This window comes from Ammospiza nelsoni, chromosome 13 (genome assembly GCF_027579445.1).
Source record: "Ammospiza nelsoni isolate bAmmNel1 chromosome 13, bAmmNel1.pri, whole genome shotgun sequence".
Lineage (NCBI taxonomy): Eukaryota > Metazoa > Chordata > Aves > Passeriformes > Passerellidae > Ammospiza > Ammospiza nelsoni.
This window is the reverse complement of record NC_080645.1, coordinates 2,569,864-2,586,396: the sequence shown is the minus strand read 5'-3', so window position 1 is coordinate 2,586,396 and position 16,533 is coordinate 2,569,864. Positions and strand designations below refer to the sequence as shown.

General features: G+C 51.1%; 1 protein-coding gene across 1 annotated transcript; it reads right to left on the bottom strand.

The window, feature by feature from the left end:
• Positions 1 to 472: 472 nt before the first annotated feature.
• Positions 473 to 7,440, bottom strand: LOC132079169 (monocarboxylate transporter 1-like). Its single transcript, XM_059481652.1, has 4 exons — positions 7,180 to 7,440; positions 3,661 to 3,804; positions 2,337 to 3,197; positions 473 to 1,943 (listed from the first exon to the last, which is right to left on the bottom strand). Exons 1-4 carry the CDS (start codon positions 7,391 to 7,393, stop codon positions 1,690 to 1,692), a joined length of 1,473 nt encoding a protein of 490 aa, XP_059337635.1. The 5' UTR covers positions 7,394 to 7,440; the 3' UTR covers positions 473 to 1,689.
• Between the last annotated feature and the right edge of the window lie 9,093 nt (positions 7,441 to 16,533).

Here is a 16,533-nt window from a genome sequence, read left to right as displayed (position 1 = left end):
AGTTGCAATGCAGGGCTTGAAGCTGCCACAGACTCAGAGACCCCAGAACAACTCCCTCATGACCACCTTCATTTAACCCCTCATTTAGTTTCAGGCCCATACAGGTGTGGTTCCACTCAGCTTGGAAGGAAACAGCAAGAGGATCTGCACACTATTCAGACCTTTAAGTGCACGTCCCTCCCCCTCACAATCAAGGCAGTTCTTGAGGCTTTTTATAGGTTTCTAAAACTAGAGTGCATGAGGACACTATGCTGTTGCCATCCTACTGCTGAGCAAAGCCTCCTCTTCCAGCTGGAAGGGGGCATCTCACCCTCTCAGTATGTGTCCAGCTTCCACAGGGTGCTCGAGCAGCAAGTGTAGAGTCAGGCCCTACCACAGCCCCCCTCACCCTATCCTCAAAATTGACCCTAAATCTATGCGATCTGGCGCACAGAAATCTCACTTCTAAGAAAGAAGTTCAACATCTGATAGGTAAATTGTAAAAAAACAAGTTTATTTGAAAAAACTCAAGCCTCTTAACATGAATTCTGATCAACATTACTAGAACTTGAGAGCCATTTACCTGCTCCATGTACGTTGAGATATTTTCCAACACTAAAAAATAAAAAATAAATATGTACAAATTCTTTCCTCCCTCTTAGGTGTCCTAGATGTGAGAGGTTCAGCATCCACTGCCTTAAGATCTCAGTTGAACAGAAGCAAGTAAAAGAGGTTTCTCTAACAGATAAAAGAGCAAAAGCAGAAAAAGTCTCAGGGATGTACCATCTCCACTCACCTCACCGCTCTGCCCAAGGCCAGGCACCCAAAACACCTGGCTGGATGGGATGCTCTGGTGGAAGCCCAGCCCATGGGCGGGATGGGCCAGCACAGCCACCAGCAGCGTGAATGCCAGCAGCACAACCTGAGCCCTTTTCACATCACCTAGCACTGGGCTGAGAAGAGGCACTCTTGAGGCAGAGTGGGGAGGCAGGGGGGACTCCAACAGTCCCCAAGGAAGGCTTGGGCAAGCCCTGGAGTGGGTGACACTGCCCAACAAGAACTCCAGCCATCTTTCTTCAACCTAAATATCCCATGAGAGAACACCTACAAAAACAGCGATTTTAAAGAACTACAATAGCTAAAGTGTTTTCAAAACAAATGCCTAAAGACCACCTAAAGAGCCGGGAGGCACTGGGCATGAGGGTTAAGGAGCACCTTGCCCCATGCCTGCATCTCCCCTGCAGAGGACCTGCAGTAAGAAGTGTATGAAGCAGTATTCATCCAAGGCCGGCCCTGAAGCACATTGTGCTTCAACAAATCCAGTATCCTGCTTTTTAAGGCTTTTTAACAAAAAAACTCCCCAAAACACACACATATCCCCCCGTCCCCCAACCCAAGCTAAAGCACAGTTTAGAGTTAAGGCTCGTTCAGATTCAGCTAGATATGGAGACTGTAAGGCACATATTAGTACATTCATGTTACTGTTAAACAGCCAGACTATAAAAGCCCCCTGCCCCTGGACACACGAGGATACTGCATGTGTAGTCCTGTTACCTTTAACACAGATGGAAAGACAATTCAGAGCCTGTTTAAAAATGAACACCCGGTTTAAACACTTCTTACAGCCCCCCAGCACCAGCGGAGCTCTGCCCTGGCTGCCACACCAGGGCAGCAGCACTTCCCCCACACTCTGGGGTTAAGACTGGTCCGTCACATGCGGCTCTCCTGCTCTTTGACATTCTTCTGAGGTGAGGAGGCTGCATCAGTTTTTTCCTCTTTCTTCTTCCCAGCCTCATCCATGTTGGTCTCGTCCTCCATCCTTTCCTTCTTCGCTTTCTCCTCCTTGGCCACCAGGCGATAGTTGATGCCCATCCCGATGAAGAGGTAGGTCCCGGCGATGATCAGGACAACCCCACAGGCCCAGTATGTGTACTTGTAGTCACCATACATGTCATTGAGTTTCCCTAAAAGACAAGAGTATACAGTTCAGCAAGAAGACCCCAAAGCAGCTCCAGGTCATGGAGATATTCCCAAGAGCAGCCCAAGCCCATCACCCTCACATTCAGACAAGGACCTGTCCCACATTCCTTTACTCCCTGCTCCCCTACCCTCTGCCACGGGTTCAGATCCCACTTCCTTGGCCATTCCTCAGTGGTCTACAGACTACTGCCCCAGTGCCATGGGCTGCCCATGGCTCAAGGGAACCCACCACCACTAAGGGAACCCACCAGAGTCAAAGAACCATAAAATCATTAAGGTTGGGAAAGACCTTTAAGATCAAAGTTCAATCACCAACCCAGCACCACCCCACTAAAACCATGCCCTCAAGTGAGTTCTCCAGGCACAGCACATCCTACCTAGCACAGGGGGTCCCAGAAGAACAGGGCAGCACTCCACGATGGTCACCAGGCCAACAGCACTAGAGAACCGCTGAGCTCCCACCAGGTCCATCAGGGTCTCAAAGAGAACCGAGCTCAGCCAGCCAAAGGCGTAGCCAAAGAAGCCAGCATAAATGCAGAAGCCAGTATAGTTGGGGGACATGGGGAGCAAGATGTGGCAAACACCATTGTAAATAATAGCAATGGCAAAGAAATATTGGATGCGGGGTCTGACCCACTTGGTGTTTGCCACCAGTCCCATGGAAGGTCTGGCAAACATGTCCACAAAGGCCAGTATGGAGAGCAGGAAGGCTGCCGAGTCACTAGGAATCTTCTTGCTCTTTGCATAATTGCTGAGGAAGACCAAGGGAGCAAACACCCCGAAGAACATTATTACATTGCCTGACAGATAGAGCAGGAAGCCCCTGTGTTTGAATAGAGTCAGGTCCAAGAATTTGTTGATTGTCTGGAAGACTGAGCCCTTCTCTTGCTTGGCCTTTCCATCAGTGGGGTCCGTGCTGGTGTCACCATCATCCTTTTTCCCCGCTTTCCCAGCCTCCTGCTGTGCTTCCTTATTGGTCTCTTTCTTCTGAACTGGCTTGGGACCTATGGGCCGCATCAGGGATCCAGCCACGCAGCAGTTCAGCAGGAGGCTACCCAGGATGAGGAAGCTGCCACGCCAGCCAAATATGCCAAAGAAGAACTGGTTGAGGGGTGCCAGGGTAGAGAGGAAGACAGGGCTGCCTGCCATTGCCAGCCCATTGGCCAGTGGACGCCTCTTAAAGAAGTACTTGCCAATCATGGTTAAGGCAGGGTTCAGGTTGAAGGCAAGTCCAAGACCTGCAGGAGAGAGATAAGGGGCTCAAGTCTGGGATGCCTCCAGCAGCACTGGCAGAAGGGCTAGTAGGACAAGTGGGGTTTTACTTCTGGGGAGTTCACAGCTCCATTTCCAACTTAGAATCATGGAATCATTCAGGTTAGAAAAGTCCTCTAAGAAAATGGAGTCCAACCATCCCCCCAGCACTGCCAGGTCCCCATTAACCCATGCCCCAAGTGTGACATCCACATGCTTTTTGAACACTTCCAGGGATGGTGATTCCACCAGTGCCCCAGACAGTCCATTCCAACAACTGACTCACCCACTTCCCAGCTGCCATAAGCAGGAGTCAGCCCCTGCTGCCAGCTAAAGAGGCACCCAGGCAGTGACAAGAACCAGAACTCATGCAAATTCAGACATCAACTAATAATTACTGGGTTGAAGTTGCTCCTTTCACTGCCCCACAAGGGCAGAGCTGTCACTTACCCCCTATGACCCCAATACAGAAGTAGAGCCCCTCCACCGTGTTGCAGAAGGAGGCTGCGATCAGCCCACAGCCGGAAAGGCAGCCGCCTACCAATATGATGGGCCGGCTGCCGTACTTGTTCACCAGGATGCTGCTGATGGGACCTGGGCAAACAAAGGAGATGCACCAGAGAGGAGTTATCTTTGCATGAGAGACCAAACACACACACAAGCACACTGCATCTTTACTGCCAGATGATTCCAGCTTTCACACAGCATTGTTTCTCCCAGGGAGGGAACTGGGGTAAGGGGAAAGGACAGAAGGTTCAGAGGCAGCTGGAGACAAGAGAATCACAAAATGGTTTGGGTTGGAAGGGACCTTAAAGATCATCTTGTTCCAGTTCCTTGCCATGGGCAGGGACATTTCCTACTAGAACAGGTTGCTGCAATCTAACCCAGTCTTGGCCATTTCCAGGGATGGAGAAGACACAGCTTTTCTAGGCTTCTCTGTGCCTGGGCCTCATCATCCTCATGGAAGAATTTCTTCCTAAATATCTAATCTAAACCAACCATAAGAGAGAGAAAATTGTTGAAGCCCAGAAAGCTTTGACTTCTCTGAGCAAGTTGCCTTCTGTGGGCTGAAAGAGGAGCTGCCCAGCCACCACCTGCCCCCAGAGACAGGGCTTTGGGACAGGCCGAAGCCACCTGCCTCATGCTGCACTGGGGGCTCTGCCCTACTTGCAGCCACCCACTCGCCATGAGCTGGGGTCTCAGCCACAAAGCAACTGCACATCTCCTGACAGAGGTTTCTGATCAAGACCAGATGAAGCTGTGAGGAAACACCTTCTCTGGGAGCAAGTGGAGCTCCTCAGGGCTTGGGGAGAAGCAGCAGTGCCCCAGGAGAAGGGGTGCTTCTGTTTTCACTGCTATCCCTAATGCAGACAGGGGCCAATTGCCCTTTTAAGTGCTTCAGTATCAGGCGCTTTAATCCAAAGCAAACAGTGATTAGAGACTGCCAAGCATGCTCTACAGACACTAAAATGTATTTAAATACACTGAATGAACATCCATTGAATATTAACAGACCTTGCTCTGCCATTAACAGACAGAGAGGTTGTCAACATGTTATTCATTGGTCCTTGGACGGTACTTGACCTTTTTGCCCAGTTTAAACAAAGTCTGGAGCAGGTTACAGAAGCCTTGGTGCTGCAGAGTCTGCTCCCAGCCTCGCAGCATTCTGCTCTCTGCTACCAGAAGCTCCAGTGCAATGCCACCAGGGATGGGCCATGGCTCTGGGTCCTGAGAGGGGGCAGCAGCAGCACCTGAGAGCTGCCACATCACAAGGTGCACAGAGCACTCAGCACTTTGCAAAACCTGAACCTTGAACTCAGCAAATGTGATGGCCCTGAAGAGTCTAAATGCAGCCACAGCCTTTCTTCCGGGAAGTCCCCCTGAAAATAGCAGGCTCCACAGGGCAATCAGCAGGAAGCCACGCAGCTGGGCAGTGCCAGGTACTCTAGGGGCAATTCTCCTCATCCCCCCCCTCCCTTTTCTAAAGGAAAACAATACCCATACCTGTTTTCTAGATTCACTGGAAGTGTTTTTGACTAAATGTTACCTGATCTAACTTGATTGCTCAAGCTGCCAAAAACACATAAATAATGGAATCTAATCCCAACATGGCGCTGACAAAGGAGCATTTGACACCATGACATCCATGCATCCTGATGGTGACTGCACAGGGCAGCTGGAGGGAAATGTGCTGCTTCCTCACACCTAGCCCTAGCCAGGACAGAAGCTGCCCCAGCTCTGTGAGATTCTACTACTCCAGAGGATGAACTACTTTTTCAGCCTCCAAGCAGGCAGGTGTCCTAGGAGACAGGGAAAATGGGATGCACACTGGGACTGCTCCAGTGCAATTCAGACTCTGTAAAGGGTCTGGTTTCAGGCAGGAATGAATGGGGCAGCAGCAATTCCAGTGCTTCAGCAGCTGGGGGATGAATAAAAAGTTCTGAGATGGAAGCGATCCTCAAGAATCGAGTCCAGCTCCTGGCTCTTCAAAGGACAACCCCAACAATCCCACCTTCTGCCTGAGAGTATTGTCCAAAATGCTCCTTGAGCTCTGGCAGCCTTGGGGCTGTGGCCACTGTCCTGGGAAGCCTGTTCAGTACTTGAACACCTTCTGGGGGAAAAATGCACCCAGGTAGATCTGGGGTACTTTCAGCATCCCTTCCACCAGCATATGACCAAGCAGACCAAGACCAGCAGCTGCTGGAATTTAATGGCTACAGCTCAGTGAAAGCAGGAGGGACAGAATCATCATGGAGGGAGGGGGACATGGGGACAACCACTAGTCTAGTACTGGAGAAGGGAGCTCTTATCCCTGCTGCCAGGCAGCTCCAGACAGTGCCCCCAAAAGAACCAGCTCTGAGCTATTGGGAGAGGAGGAATGGCCCAGATTGGGTCTCATTAAGGCAGTTGCACAGTTTACAAGCTTGCTACAACATTGGAGCAGGGAAAGGTGCTGGTCGCTTCGCTAGCTGAGCGAGGACAAAGCAGAGCCTGTAGAGGAAAAGCCTCGTGCTGAGCTGGGAGCTGATGTCAGCTCCTTTGGATGCACAAATCCAACAAGGCTGCAGGCAACCTGCCAGCTGGGGACTGGCAGCAGGGACAAGCTCCCATTTGCCTCTGAAGTGGCCACAGCAGCAGGCTCACAGTGTTTCTTTCAGCCCAGCACAAGACTGTGTTTGCAGGCACATACAAGACCCCAGGCTCTGGAGACCAGGAACACTGCATGCTGTTTGCCCATAAAAACATGCATGAAGGACTCAGCTAGAGAGTTAAAAGTCTTCAAAAGGCAGCTTCTGAAGGACAGGGGAGGGAGTGGAGCTGTTTTAGTTTATGTGGGTTTGCCTTATTCTGCTCATGTCTCTGCACTTCCAGTGCACACTACCATTCTCAAACAGCACAAGCTGCCTACAGCACTGCTTGGCACCAGCAAGCAGTAACATGTGGCACGAGGCTTCAGTGCACTCCAAGCACAACTGTGCTGACAAGAAACTGAGGACAGATGCCTACATACGCCCACTATTCCCTGAATTGAAAAAAAAAAAAATAAAAATCAATGTCTTATCTGAAAGTGCCCCTAAGAGCAGAGTTGCCACATTGCCACATGTGGCAGAGCAGCTCCCTGGCCTTCAGGAGGATGCTGGGAGTAGACACAGCATCTGCAACTCACTGTAACAAGGACAAGGGCAGAATTACACAAGTCATAATTCTCTGGAAAGATTTTAAAGCTTTGCAGAGGACACATTAACCCGGTTTTTGCATTCTGGGCATTAAATGGAACTTTCTGAGCAGCCTCCTTTAAGAAAACTCATTAAGGGAGGTTTTGCTCTCAGATAAGGAGAGAATTCAAAGTGTTAGCAAAATTTTGGTAGTTGTCACCACAGCCAGGTGGGAATCACCAGTCCCAGCAGGAGAGTAGCATCTTGTGCTGTGATGCAGGAGCACAAGTACCACTGCCTCCACCCCACTTACCTCCTGCATACATAACAGCCAGCATGATGGAGGAGATCCAGGACACTTTGCTGCTGGAGGCATTGAAGATGACCTCAATTTCTTTGAAGAACACTGTGATAGATTTGGGGAAGGCATAGGAAAAACCAATGGAAATGAAGGCTCCGACGACCACAGCCCATCCCCATCCTCCTTCAGGAGGAGTGTATCCTGCAGGGCCTCCGATGGGGGGCATCTTGAATCAAGTCGGCGATGACTCAGTTGGGGATCAAAGATCTGCAAAGGACAAAGCATTTCCTCAGCTGAAAGCACAATCCCTGCTCCTGGCACACAGCTGCACGGCTCAAGCTCTGTTTGCAAGGCTGGCATAGCACCGGTGTCCCCACCACCATGGGGAAAGTTGATCCGTGAGGTGAGAGCAGCCCAGGATCACCAGCGCAGTGGGCCACTCCAAAGCGCACGCTCAGATTGCAGCTGGCCTTTAAGAGCCCAGTCAGCAGTCAGCACACATTTTCAAGTGACAAATTTAAGACGTGACACCCTGACCCAAGCTGGAAAGGACAGGCAGTGTCTGTGACAGCAGCCAGGACTTATCTGCACAGGCAGAGCTCCCAAAGCATCTGGGTTGCTGGAGTGCAACCCCAGCACTGCAAAATCCCAGGAAGCCCCAGGCCACCTAGAGCTGGAGCTGCACACCGAGGATATTAAATGCAGAAGTACTGAGGGGAAGTAAGTCCCCATGCACGAGCTGAACAGGACACCCCTTTTTCTGCTGAAAAAGGGCAGTTGGGTGTCACAGCACACCCACCATCCCCAAAGGTCAGTGGCTATGGCTAAACTTAGCCTGAGTGCTGACCAAGGAAGGCTCCCATATGCCACCAGAGAAGGCAGAGGTGGATCCACACAGAGAAGTCCCAGCAGAGCCTGGTTCCCCTGCAGGGCACTTCTGGACCCAACTGCATCCAAACTCTCCTCCTTGATCAAAAAGGCTAAGGCAGGTTTCACAAAGCACCCAAGTATAAAAACAATTCACTTAAAAATTTCAAAACTAGAAGTGACTAGAAAACAAAAGGCAGATGGAAGCCAATCCCATTCTGCAATCCCATTCTGCACAGAGCCCCCTGTGCTTCCCTCTCTGCCGACTGCTCTGCCAGTAAACCTGACTGAGGCACTTCTGTGCATCTCTGCCCCTCTGAGCTGGGGCAGAGGGTTGTTTCTCTCATTGCAGGGTGCTGTGCATGCCATCGCTGTTGAAATGAAAACTTTATGGAGAGGAGCAGTTCTCTCTGTTAAAAACACAAATGTGAAATAGAGCCTTACCTTCTAGCAATGCGTGCCAGCAGTTCTGCAGTGCAAAATGGTGAATTGTTTGTTCTTTTGGGTATAGTACTGAGAATATTGAAAATCTTGCTGAACTGCAAAAGAATTGTCTCATTTTAGCAACATACATATTTACTGTCATCTACTCAGCAAAAAATGCATGCTTACCTTATATCTCATCATGTGCATATGACTCAGTAATGGTATAATTTATATAGCAGTAAGAACCATATAATTACTTCCCATCTAAGTATTAATTGTAATTGTGTCAATCTTTGGAGTGTAGAAATGATGATTACAGTTGAAAATTATTTAGTATTTACAGAAAATCCAAGTGCAATTTTAATAATTTGGATGCTGCTTCCTTTTAAACATCATTATATATTTACTGTACTGAGCTTTACATATCCTTTAGTGGGGACAGAAAATGAAGTCCATTTTCTCTGTGTAAAAATCTTTTTTTTTTTTTTTGTATGTTAGTGAAAATGCCTCTAAGAAATTTCCTGGAGATGAGCCTGTGATAACTCTGCTCCCCTGCCACAGCTCCTTGGCTCCTGTCCCTGGTCCCAGATGGAGCCCCAAGGGCTGGCTGGAGCTCCATCCCTGCTGTTGATGTGCTGGCAGCCAGTTCTGCTTCCTGCCAGCACCCAGACTCACCCTGGGGTTTGCCATTAGACACAGAACTTAAAAATTACTTTAAAATGTAGAGTGCGTTCCCTGCAGTAACACATTTCAAAACAACACAGCAAAGAAGTTTTCCAGGGGAAAGTCCCAAGGAAAGCACAGGGTTGAGCTCTCCTTGCTCTCATGTGGGTTGTGTGTTCTAGGCCAGACACACAGAAGCTTTCAGACACGGAATGGGACTATTTTAGAAGAGGAATGGGACTATTTCAGATGAGGAATGGGACTATTTCAGATGAGGAAAAGGACTTTCCAGGCAGAAGTGAACAACAAGATCCCAACTGTTTCATTTCAGGCGATAGACAGAAACCTGTCCTTGGCCGCCTGCTGTTGGATGTCGGGACTGGCTCCTAGTGTGAATCTTGCAGCATTTTTTTTGCTTTCCACACAAAGGAAGCAGATGCTCCTGTCCCACCCATGGATCGTGCCCAGCTCAGGATGAGCAGACCGAGGCTGGGGGATGCGCTGTCCCTCAAGCCCAGCCCCAGCCCCGGGAGCTGGGCCCAGCGGGCGCCTGGGGCTCGGCCAGCGGCTCCGGGAGGGGAAAAGCGGCAAGGGGTGCCCATGAGGGGCTGGGTACCTACTGCCCTGCCCGCCCCAGAGCCAGTGCCCGTTCTGGGAGGCCCTCGGTGCCACACTCGGTCCCCTCTGGCGGGGCTGGTGCAGGGGAGGCTCCGGCGAGTGCAGCCCCGGCCGGCCCTGGGGACGAGGTCTTGCTGTGCCCCGGCCCTGCCGTGCCTGAGCTGAGCTCCCACTGCCCTGGCCCCGCTGTGCCCCGGCCCCGCTGTGCCCCGGCGCCGCGGTGCCTGAGCTGAGCTCCCACTGCCCCGGCCCCGCTGTGCCCCGGCCCCGCTGTGCCCCGGCCCCGCCGTGCCTGAGCTGAGCTCCCACTGCCCCGGCCCCGCTGTGACCCGGCCCCGCTGTGACCCGGCCCTGCCGTGCCTGAGCTGAGCTCCCACTGCCCCGGCCCTGCCGTGCCTGAGCTGAGCTCCAACTGTCCCGGCCCTGCCGTGCCTGAGCTGAGCTCCAACGGCCCCGGCCCTGCTGTGCCCGAGCTGAGCTCCAACGGCCCCGGCCCCGCTGTGGCCCGGCCCTGCTGTGCCTGAGCTGAGCTCCCACTGGCCTGGCACACCGCCGGGGACCCACGCACTGCCAGCCCAGTGTCTGGCCTCACTCGTTGGGTTCCTTTTCCTGGTCCCTTCTCTAAAGCTGGGAACGCTCCGAGGCCCCTGAGGCTCTGTTACTGAGCCCAGCCCGGTGTCTCTGTTTGCACGGCGCTCACAGCGCTCCCAGAGCTCACCCGGGAACACTCACAGAGTGCTCCTCACGGGAAAAGAGCCGGGATTGTGTCTGGGAGTGCAGCCGTGTGCGGAGCCGGCCTGCAGCACCCTCTGGGGTCGCTGTGCCTCCCCCTGGCTGCAGCGAGGCCGGCGAGGACGCGCAGCTCCCGCCTGCCCAGCCGTGCTGTACCTGGGGACCCAGCGCCACTCTCCTCCACCCGTGGTGCGTGGTGGCTTTTGAGGAAAACTTGCAACAGGTTTGCAATGGCCGGGAAAGCCTGGTACCAAAGGAATAATGTGAATATTATTTTTTTTTCCTTTTGTTTCTAGTGGTACTGATAAAAATCTTTTTTTTTAGCCAGTGCTTTGCCTACTGAAACACACAGACAAAGAGTTATTTAAAAATGCTTTGTTGTCAATACACCGAATGAGCTGTACTAGTGACACCTGCAATGACAACAAAAGGCTCTTCTTTTTCCATCTGTTCTAAAACATGCAAAGTATCATAAAATCAACAAGTAGGCTTGACTGGATAATATTTATCTTCATTATGAGTGGCTAATTTCAATGGGTTCTGCAATGCTTCAGAAAGGTCAGATGCACTACTTGTCTCGGCTGCTCTTTTATGCTGTGTGATGCCATGGAACACTTTGAAGCACAAACGGGGAAATTTACGTAAACTTGCAAAATTCATTGTAAAAAAAAAAATCCCATTGGGATTCACAGGGGTGCCATTACATCCCTGTTTAAAGATATAAAATCGGTAAAACTTCCAGAGGCTTTATTCTTCTGTTGGTCCGAGTTCTTCAGGAGAGGCGCAGGAAAGCGGCGCTGTCACTGCGGTGCTGGGGCCCGAGGGGCAGCGGGGTGTTTGGTGTCAGCGGAGGGTGTTCGGTGTCAGCGGAGGGTGTTCGGTGTCCCCTCGGACACACGCCGTGCCCACACGCTGTGCCCACACGCTGTGCCCACACGCCGTGCCCACACGCCGTGCCCACACGCCGTGCTCACACGCCGTGCCCACACGCTGTGCCCACACGCCGTGCCCACACGCCGTGCCCACACGCCGTGCCCACACGCCGTGCTCACACGCCGCTGTCCCGCTCCCCGCACCGGGAGATGACGGCCAGGGCCGGGCCGGGCTCCCGCAGCCTCCCTGCGGCACGGGCTGCCCCCTCCTCCTGCCTGCTACAGATGTTTCCAGGTGTTTCAATTCTTTGGCAAGGGTCCGTCAGGGAATATGGGAGGGGGATCATCTGTGGGAATATATATCTGTGTTGCTCCTGGCCCCACACATTCGTCGTAGCTGGAAGAAAAAAAGGAATATTCATTAAATTCCTGGGAAAAAAAATGCTACAGTACATTACTTCAGCATAACAGAGGCAAGTAAAGTGAGAAGAAAACGAGTGTCTGGTGTTTTCCTCAGCCCACATCCTTGCTGAACCTGCCATGTCAGACACTCAAGCGTATAGCACTTAAAACCACCCAGAGGTGCAGTCACCAGAAGTGCAGGGCAGCCAGGGCTCACTCCCGCTCTCACCTGCCTGTGAGAGCCAGGCTAGAAAAGCCCGGGGGCAGAGGAGGTGCTACTGCTGTTTCAGCTGTGAAATGAGGCACGGAGGTGATGCAGTCTGCAGCAGACATCGCTGTGCTGCCCTGGCTGCAGTCCCTGGAGCTCAGCCCGCAGCCCTGGGAGGGAGCTGAGCGCTGCCAGGGCGGAGCTGCATCACTGCACACGCTGGGGCTGCTCACTCTGGGCTGGCACAGTGCCCCTTGCGCCCCTCCCAAAGAGCAGGGACAGGCCAGGTGCTTGGGGGGTTCCATGGGGTGCACCAGGCTCTGTGGTTCTGTCTGTTCCCTCCTCACTCTGCTCTGTGCTCCCTGGTACAGGCAAGAGCCCTAAAGAGTCACAACAGCATGATCTTAAATGTTAGACCTGCTTTGTGGCTGCTGTTTACCCATTCCAGCATCATTTTAACTCCAGTCCTGAAGAAGGAAATGTCTCCTATCAAATACCCTTTCTCTACTGAGTTAACCTGAAAAACATTTCTGCTGGAGCCAGACAAATTAAGAACCTATTTCCTCAGCCACACTAACTGCAGGGCAATTAAGATCTGGGATATTTCCTGAAAATTGGGATATTGAGCATGTGTCTTCTCAGCAGACTGCAGCACACACTGTGCCCCTGTGTTACTGCCAGGCTCCCAAACCCCAGGCTGGGTGATGGAAATGGTTCTTGGGGAAGGGAGAGGTTAGAAAGTGAAATCAGAGTGCTACATAACTAGACTCAAATATCCATGGGGGTTTTTATTTTTACCTCCATTTCATCTTACTTTTATATTCATCAGGATAATGGCTTTAAATTCAGACTAGAAAATTTCAATTTCCCCATCAGAAAATAATACTTAAGAACACAAGCCTGTTCTGAAAACCCTGTGTAGGGCTGCTAGATATTTTAGAAAAGTCCAAGCATGTTAGGAAGTAGAATTGGGGGTTTTTTTACAGCATGTAGAAAAGGTGTCACTCCAGCCTCTACTGAACACATTGAAGCTTTCAAACATACTTGGTAGTATTTGAAAATCAGAGATTGAGGACCTGATGTCTTCCACTCTCCTTGAGCTCCATGAGGTAAAGAAACAGCCACTTCTTGCAGATTCCTATGAGCTGCATCTTTACTTCATTTGCATTTTGCTGACCCAAAGCCTGGTGAATTTATTTAAAATCTCTCCTCAGGTTTTGACTGATTTAATCAGGCTAACAGAGAGCACTTACTGGGCCTGTCAGCACAGCTGCTGGCAGGGTGGTTTGAGTGATGCTGGAGGAAGTGTCTCTGCAGCCATGGCTCATCTCAATGCCTCTGTGGGAGTCAGGATGGGCACTGCACAGCTGTGGTCATCCCCATACACCCACCTGCAGCAGGAAGGTGGCAGCTAGCAGTAGCAATGTGGGTGGCACTGATCACCCTGCCATTTCTTGGAAGTGTTCAAAGCCAGGCTGATGGGGCTTGTAGCAGCCTGGTCTAGTGAAAAAGTGGCCCTGCCCATGTCATGGAGGGGAATGAGATGAGCTTTAAGGTCTCTTCCAACCCAAACCAGTCCATGATTCTCTAATTCTCTCTGCCTCTATCGCAGCCAGGGCAGACAGCCCCAGCCAGAGGCAGTGCTGGCCATGGGTCTGACCGGCCTTTGCCAGCAGCTGCCCACCCTGCTGGGCCCCACCAGCATCTTGGCAGCGGCTGGGAACAGCAGCATTTGTTTGCAGAGTAGCGGCCCAGAGTGCTTGGACAGAGATGCACACTCAGCATAACCCAAATCTCCCAAAATAACTGAATAAAGTCCCTGGGCAGAGCAGGAGCAGGCAGGGACCCAGATCCCCTCCTCATGCTTGTCACACGAATGAGCTCTGCAGCCAGGCTCCCCTCTCCCCAGGAAGGGGATTGTGATGTGTTGTGGGGAGGATTAGGCTGTTTCTGTTTCAGGAGGCTGGGAATGTCTGTCGGTGAAGGGCTGTAGGCCTGCCAGGCCTCTTGCAGAACCACAGGCACCATGGCCCCACAGAGTGGGGAAAACGGGCTCAAGGCAGCCATGGGTTTGGGGTGCATTTGGCAATGGAGGATGGCCCAACAGCACAGCAGAGGCAGCAGCGGCCTCCCAGCCCAGAACCACTGTGTTCAGAGGGCTCACAGAGGGAAGAAGGGAAAAGAGGAAGGACAGCTGAGGTCTGCCTGCCTTATCCCACTCCCACCATCAAGAGGCCTGGCTGCCACCAGCAGTCAGCAGCCAGCAGCAGTTCCAATCCAGCAGCTGGAGCACAGCCTGCTCCTCTAGGAGCCCCTCAAACCCTCCCAGCTGCTGCTGAGCAATCCAGGCCGGCAACTTCAGGTGTTTGGGAAAACAAACTCCAGGGGAATTAGCTCCCAAGTATTTCCTCAATTCTGCTCGCTATGAAGAGAATTTTATTTTGCTGTCCCTGGAGGAAGGAAGGCAACATGGCCAGGTGCATAAAGGAAACCTGTGGAAGAATGGTGGGAATCTGGCCAGCAATACTCCCACTCCTCCCAACTCCTGGCACGGGGAGCAGGGAAGCACACATGTCCCCACGGATGTACTGTGGTCCTTTGCAAAGGAACCACATCCAGCAGATCTCCATCTCCTCCAGTTAGGCAGCACAATGGGTTCAGCCTGCAGAGCAGCCCTGGAGCACAAGGGCTGGTTTGGGCATCCACTGTCCACTCAGCCATCATCATGGGTAAAGCCAGGGCTCCCATCTCCTTTTCGATCCCTGTGCCTAATTTTAGCTCCTGTTTTACAGGTACATAACACTGAGAGAGGCTCTGGGAGCCCAGGTCGTGTACTTCCCAGCACTGTAGATAACTTTGCTTGCAGAAATAACATGACTAAATAGAGCTCTCCTGCTCCTGAGAGCTGAACCAGGAGCAGGCACAGGGGCAGCCCCTGAGGCTGTGCCCTGAAGGGGTGCCATGTTGGAATTTATAAAGTTAGAGGGTTTTTAGGAAATGGTCAAAAAAGTATAGGTTTTAGATTGAAGTTTTGTTAGTATTGTAAATACAGCAGAAAAGTTTCCTAAGCAGTAGAGCATATGTGACAAATAACAATAGGCTTCTGTAGAATTAGTTTATGGATGGTAACAAGGTTATTTAATGTGTATCTTTAGAAGGTTAGCATGAATAGAGCTCTGTTCTTTGTCTCTTATGAACCAGTCTTTGTTTTACCTACCATCACGTGTGTTTCATATGATTAGATAGAATTCTTGTCAATATGTGTTGTTCTATGTATGATTGGGTGAATTCTAAGCTGAGATGGTTTTATGCTATGCTGTAATGCCACACCTCCTGGGCATTCCCTGTAGATCAGCGAGCTGTTAACATCCTGTCTCCATTGTCTAACAATGTCCTGAAACTGATGTGCTGAAAATAAAAAAGCTCTTCACTAGTCTAGTTTGTCCAGTATTGTCCATATCTAAATGTAATTACCACAACCCATAATTTCCTTAATAATGCGTAAATTCCTAACACAATTAAACAAATATTTTCCCATATATACACCCCCCACATGCCACACCTGCCATAGCAAGGACTGTGCTCCACCCCAATCAGGGCACTTCGTTTCTGGCCTAATACAGGGCCAGAGCAAGTTTCTCCTCCCAATCCAACCTTCCACTCTTACCTGCATTTCCACAGCATTGGATCAGAGGAACAAGTCCCACAGGAGATCCTGGAACAAGGACAGGGCGGACACCCAGCTCCAGAGAGGGCATGGAGGTCACCAGTAGAGAACAACCAGGATTTACTACTGAAGTGTTCCCAGCCAGCCACATCCAAGCAGCAGGAAATTATTTAAACACTTTTTTCCTTAGAAGCAAGGTTGGCTTCCTGCCCTAGCTAAGTGAGCCTCTTCCAGTGGCCCTGGCTACAGGAACACCCATGTCAGCTGTGGACACAGCCCAGACAGGACCCCCAATGACCACAAGAGGTAGGGACCCGCAGAATAGAGCTGAGCACATTCTGCATTTCACAGAACAGATGCTCTTCCCAACAGGCATCACCAATGTTTGATATGGCAGAAGAGCCCAGGCCCTCCTGCAGCTCTGTCTGAATCCCACCAGACACCACCCCACACACAGAGGGGACCTTGTCTGTAGATACAAAAACTTGGATAACAGGGCAAATTTCCCAGAGGTTGGTTATTGTGATGTGAGCCCATCTCTCTGGGGGTCCACCAGACACCCCATCTATAAAAATACAATTACCTGGCTTTGCAATACCACAGCTCAGTAACTGTACATCCTCTTTTGCAAAATACTCCCCTGGCTTAATAATCTACAGTCTTTAAAAAAAAAAACCAACAATTCAGGGTGCTTTATGAGATATTTAGACCAAAAAAAGCAAAATGGGCCTTGCAGACAAGGGAGAGCAAGGAGAGCAGTTGCAATGCAGGGCTTGAAGCTGCCACAGACTCAGAGACCCCAGAACAACTCCCTCATGACCACCTTCATTTAACCCCTCATTTAGTTTCAGGCCCATACAGGTGTGGTTCCACTCAGCTTGGAAGGAAACAGCAAGAGGATCTGCACACTA

Excerpts from the sequence above, each read along its gene's own strand:
- LOC132079169 (XM_059481652.1), bottom strand. The coding sequence starts at position 7,393 with ATGCCCCCCATCGGAGGCCCTGCAGGATACACTCCTCCTGAAGGAGGA. Across the intron at positions 3,198-3,660 it reads CTGTATTGGGGTCATAGGGG|GTCTTGGACTTGCCTTCAAC; the intron begins GTAAGTGACAGC and ends TCTCTCCTGCAG. Across the intron at positions 1,944-2,336 it reads TCTGGGACCCCCTGTGCTAG|GGAAACTCAATGACATGTAT; the intron begins GTAGGATGTGCT and ends CTTGTCTTTTAG.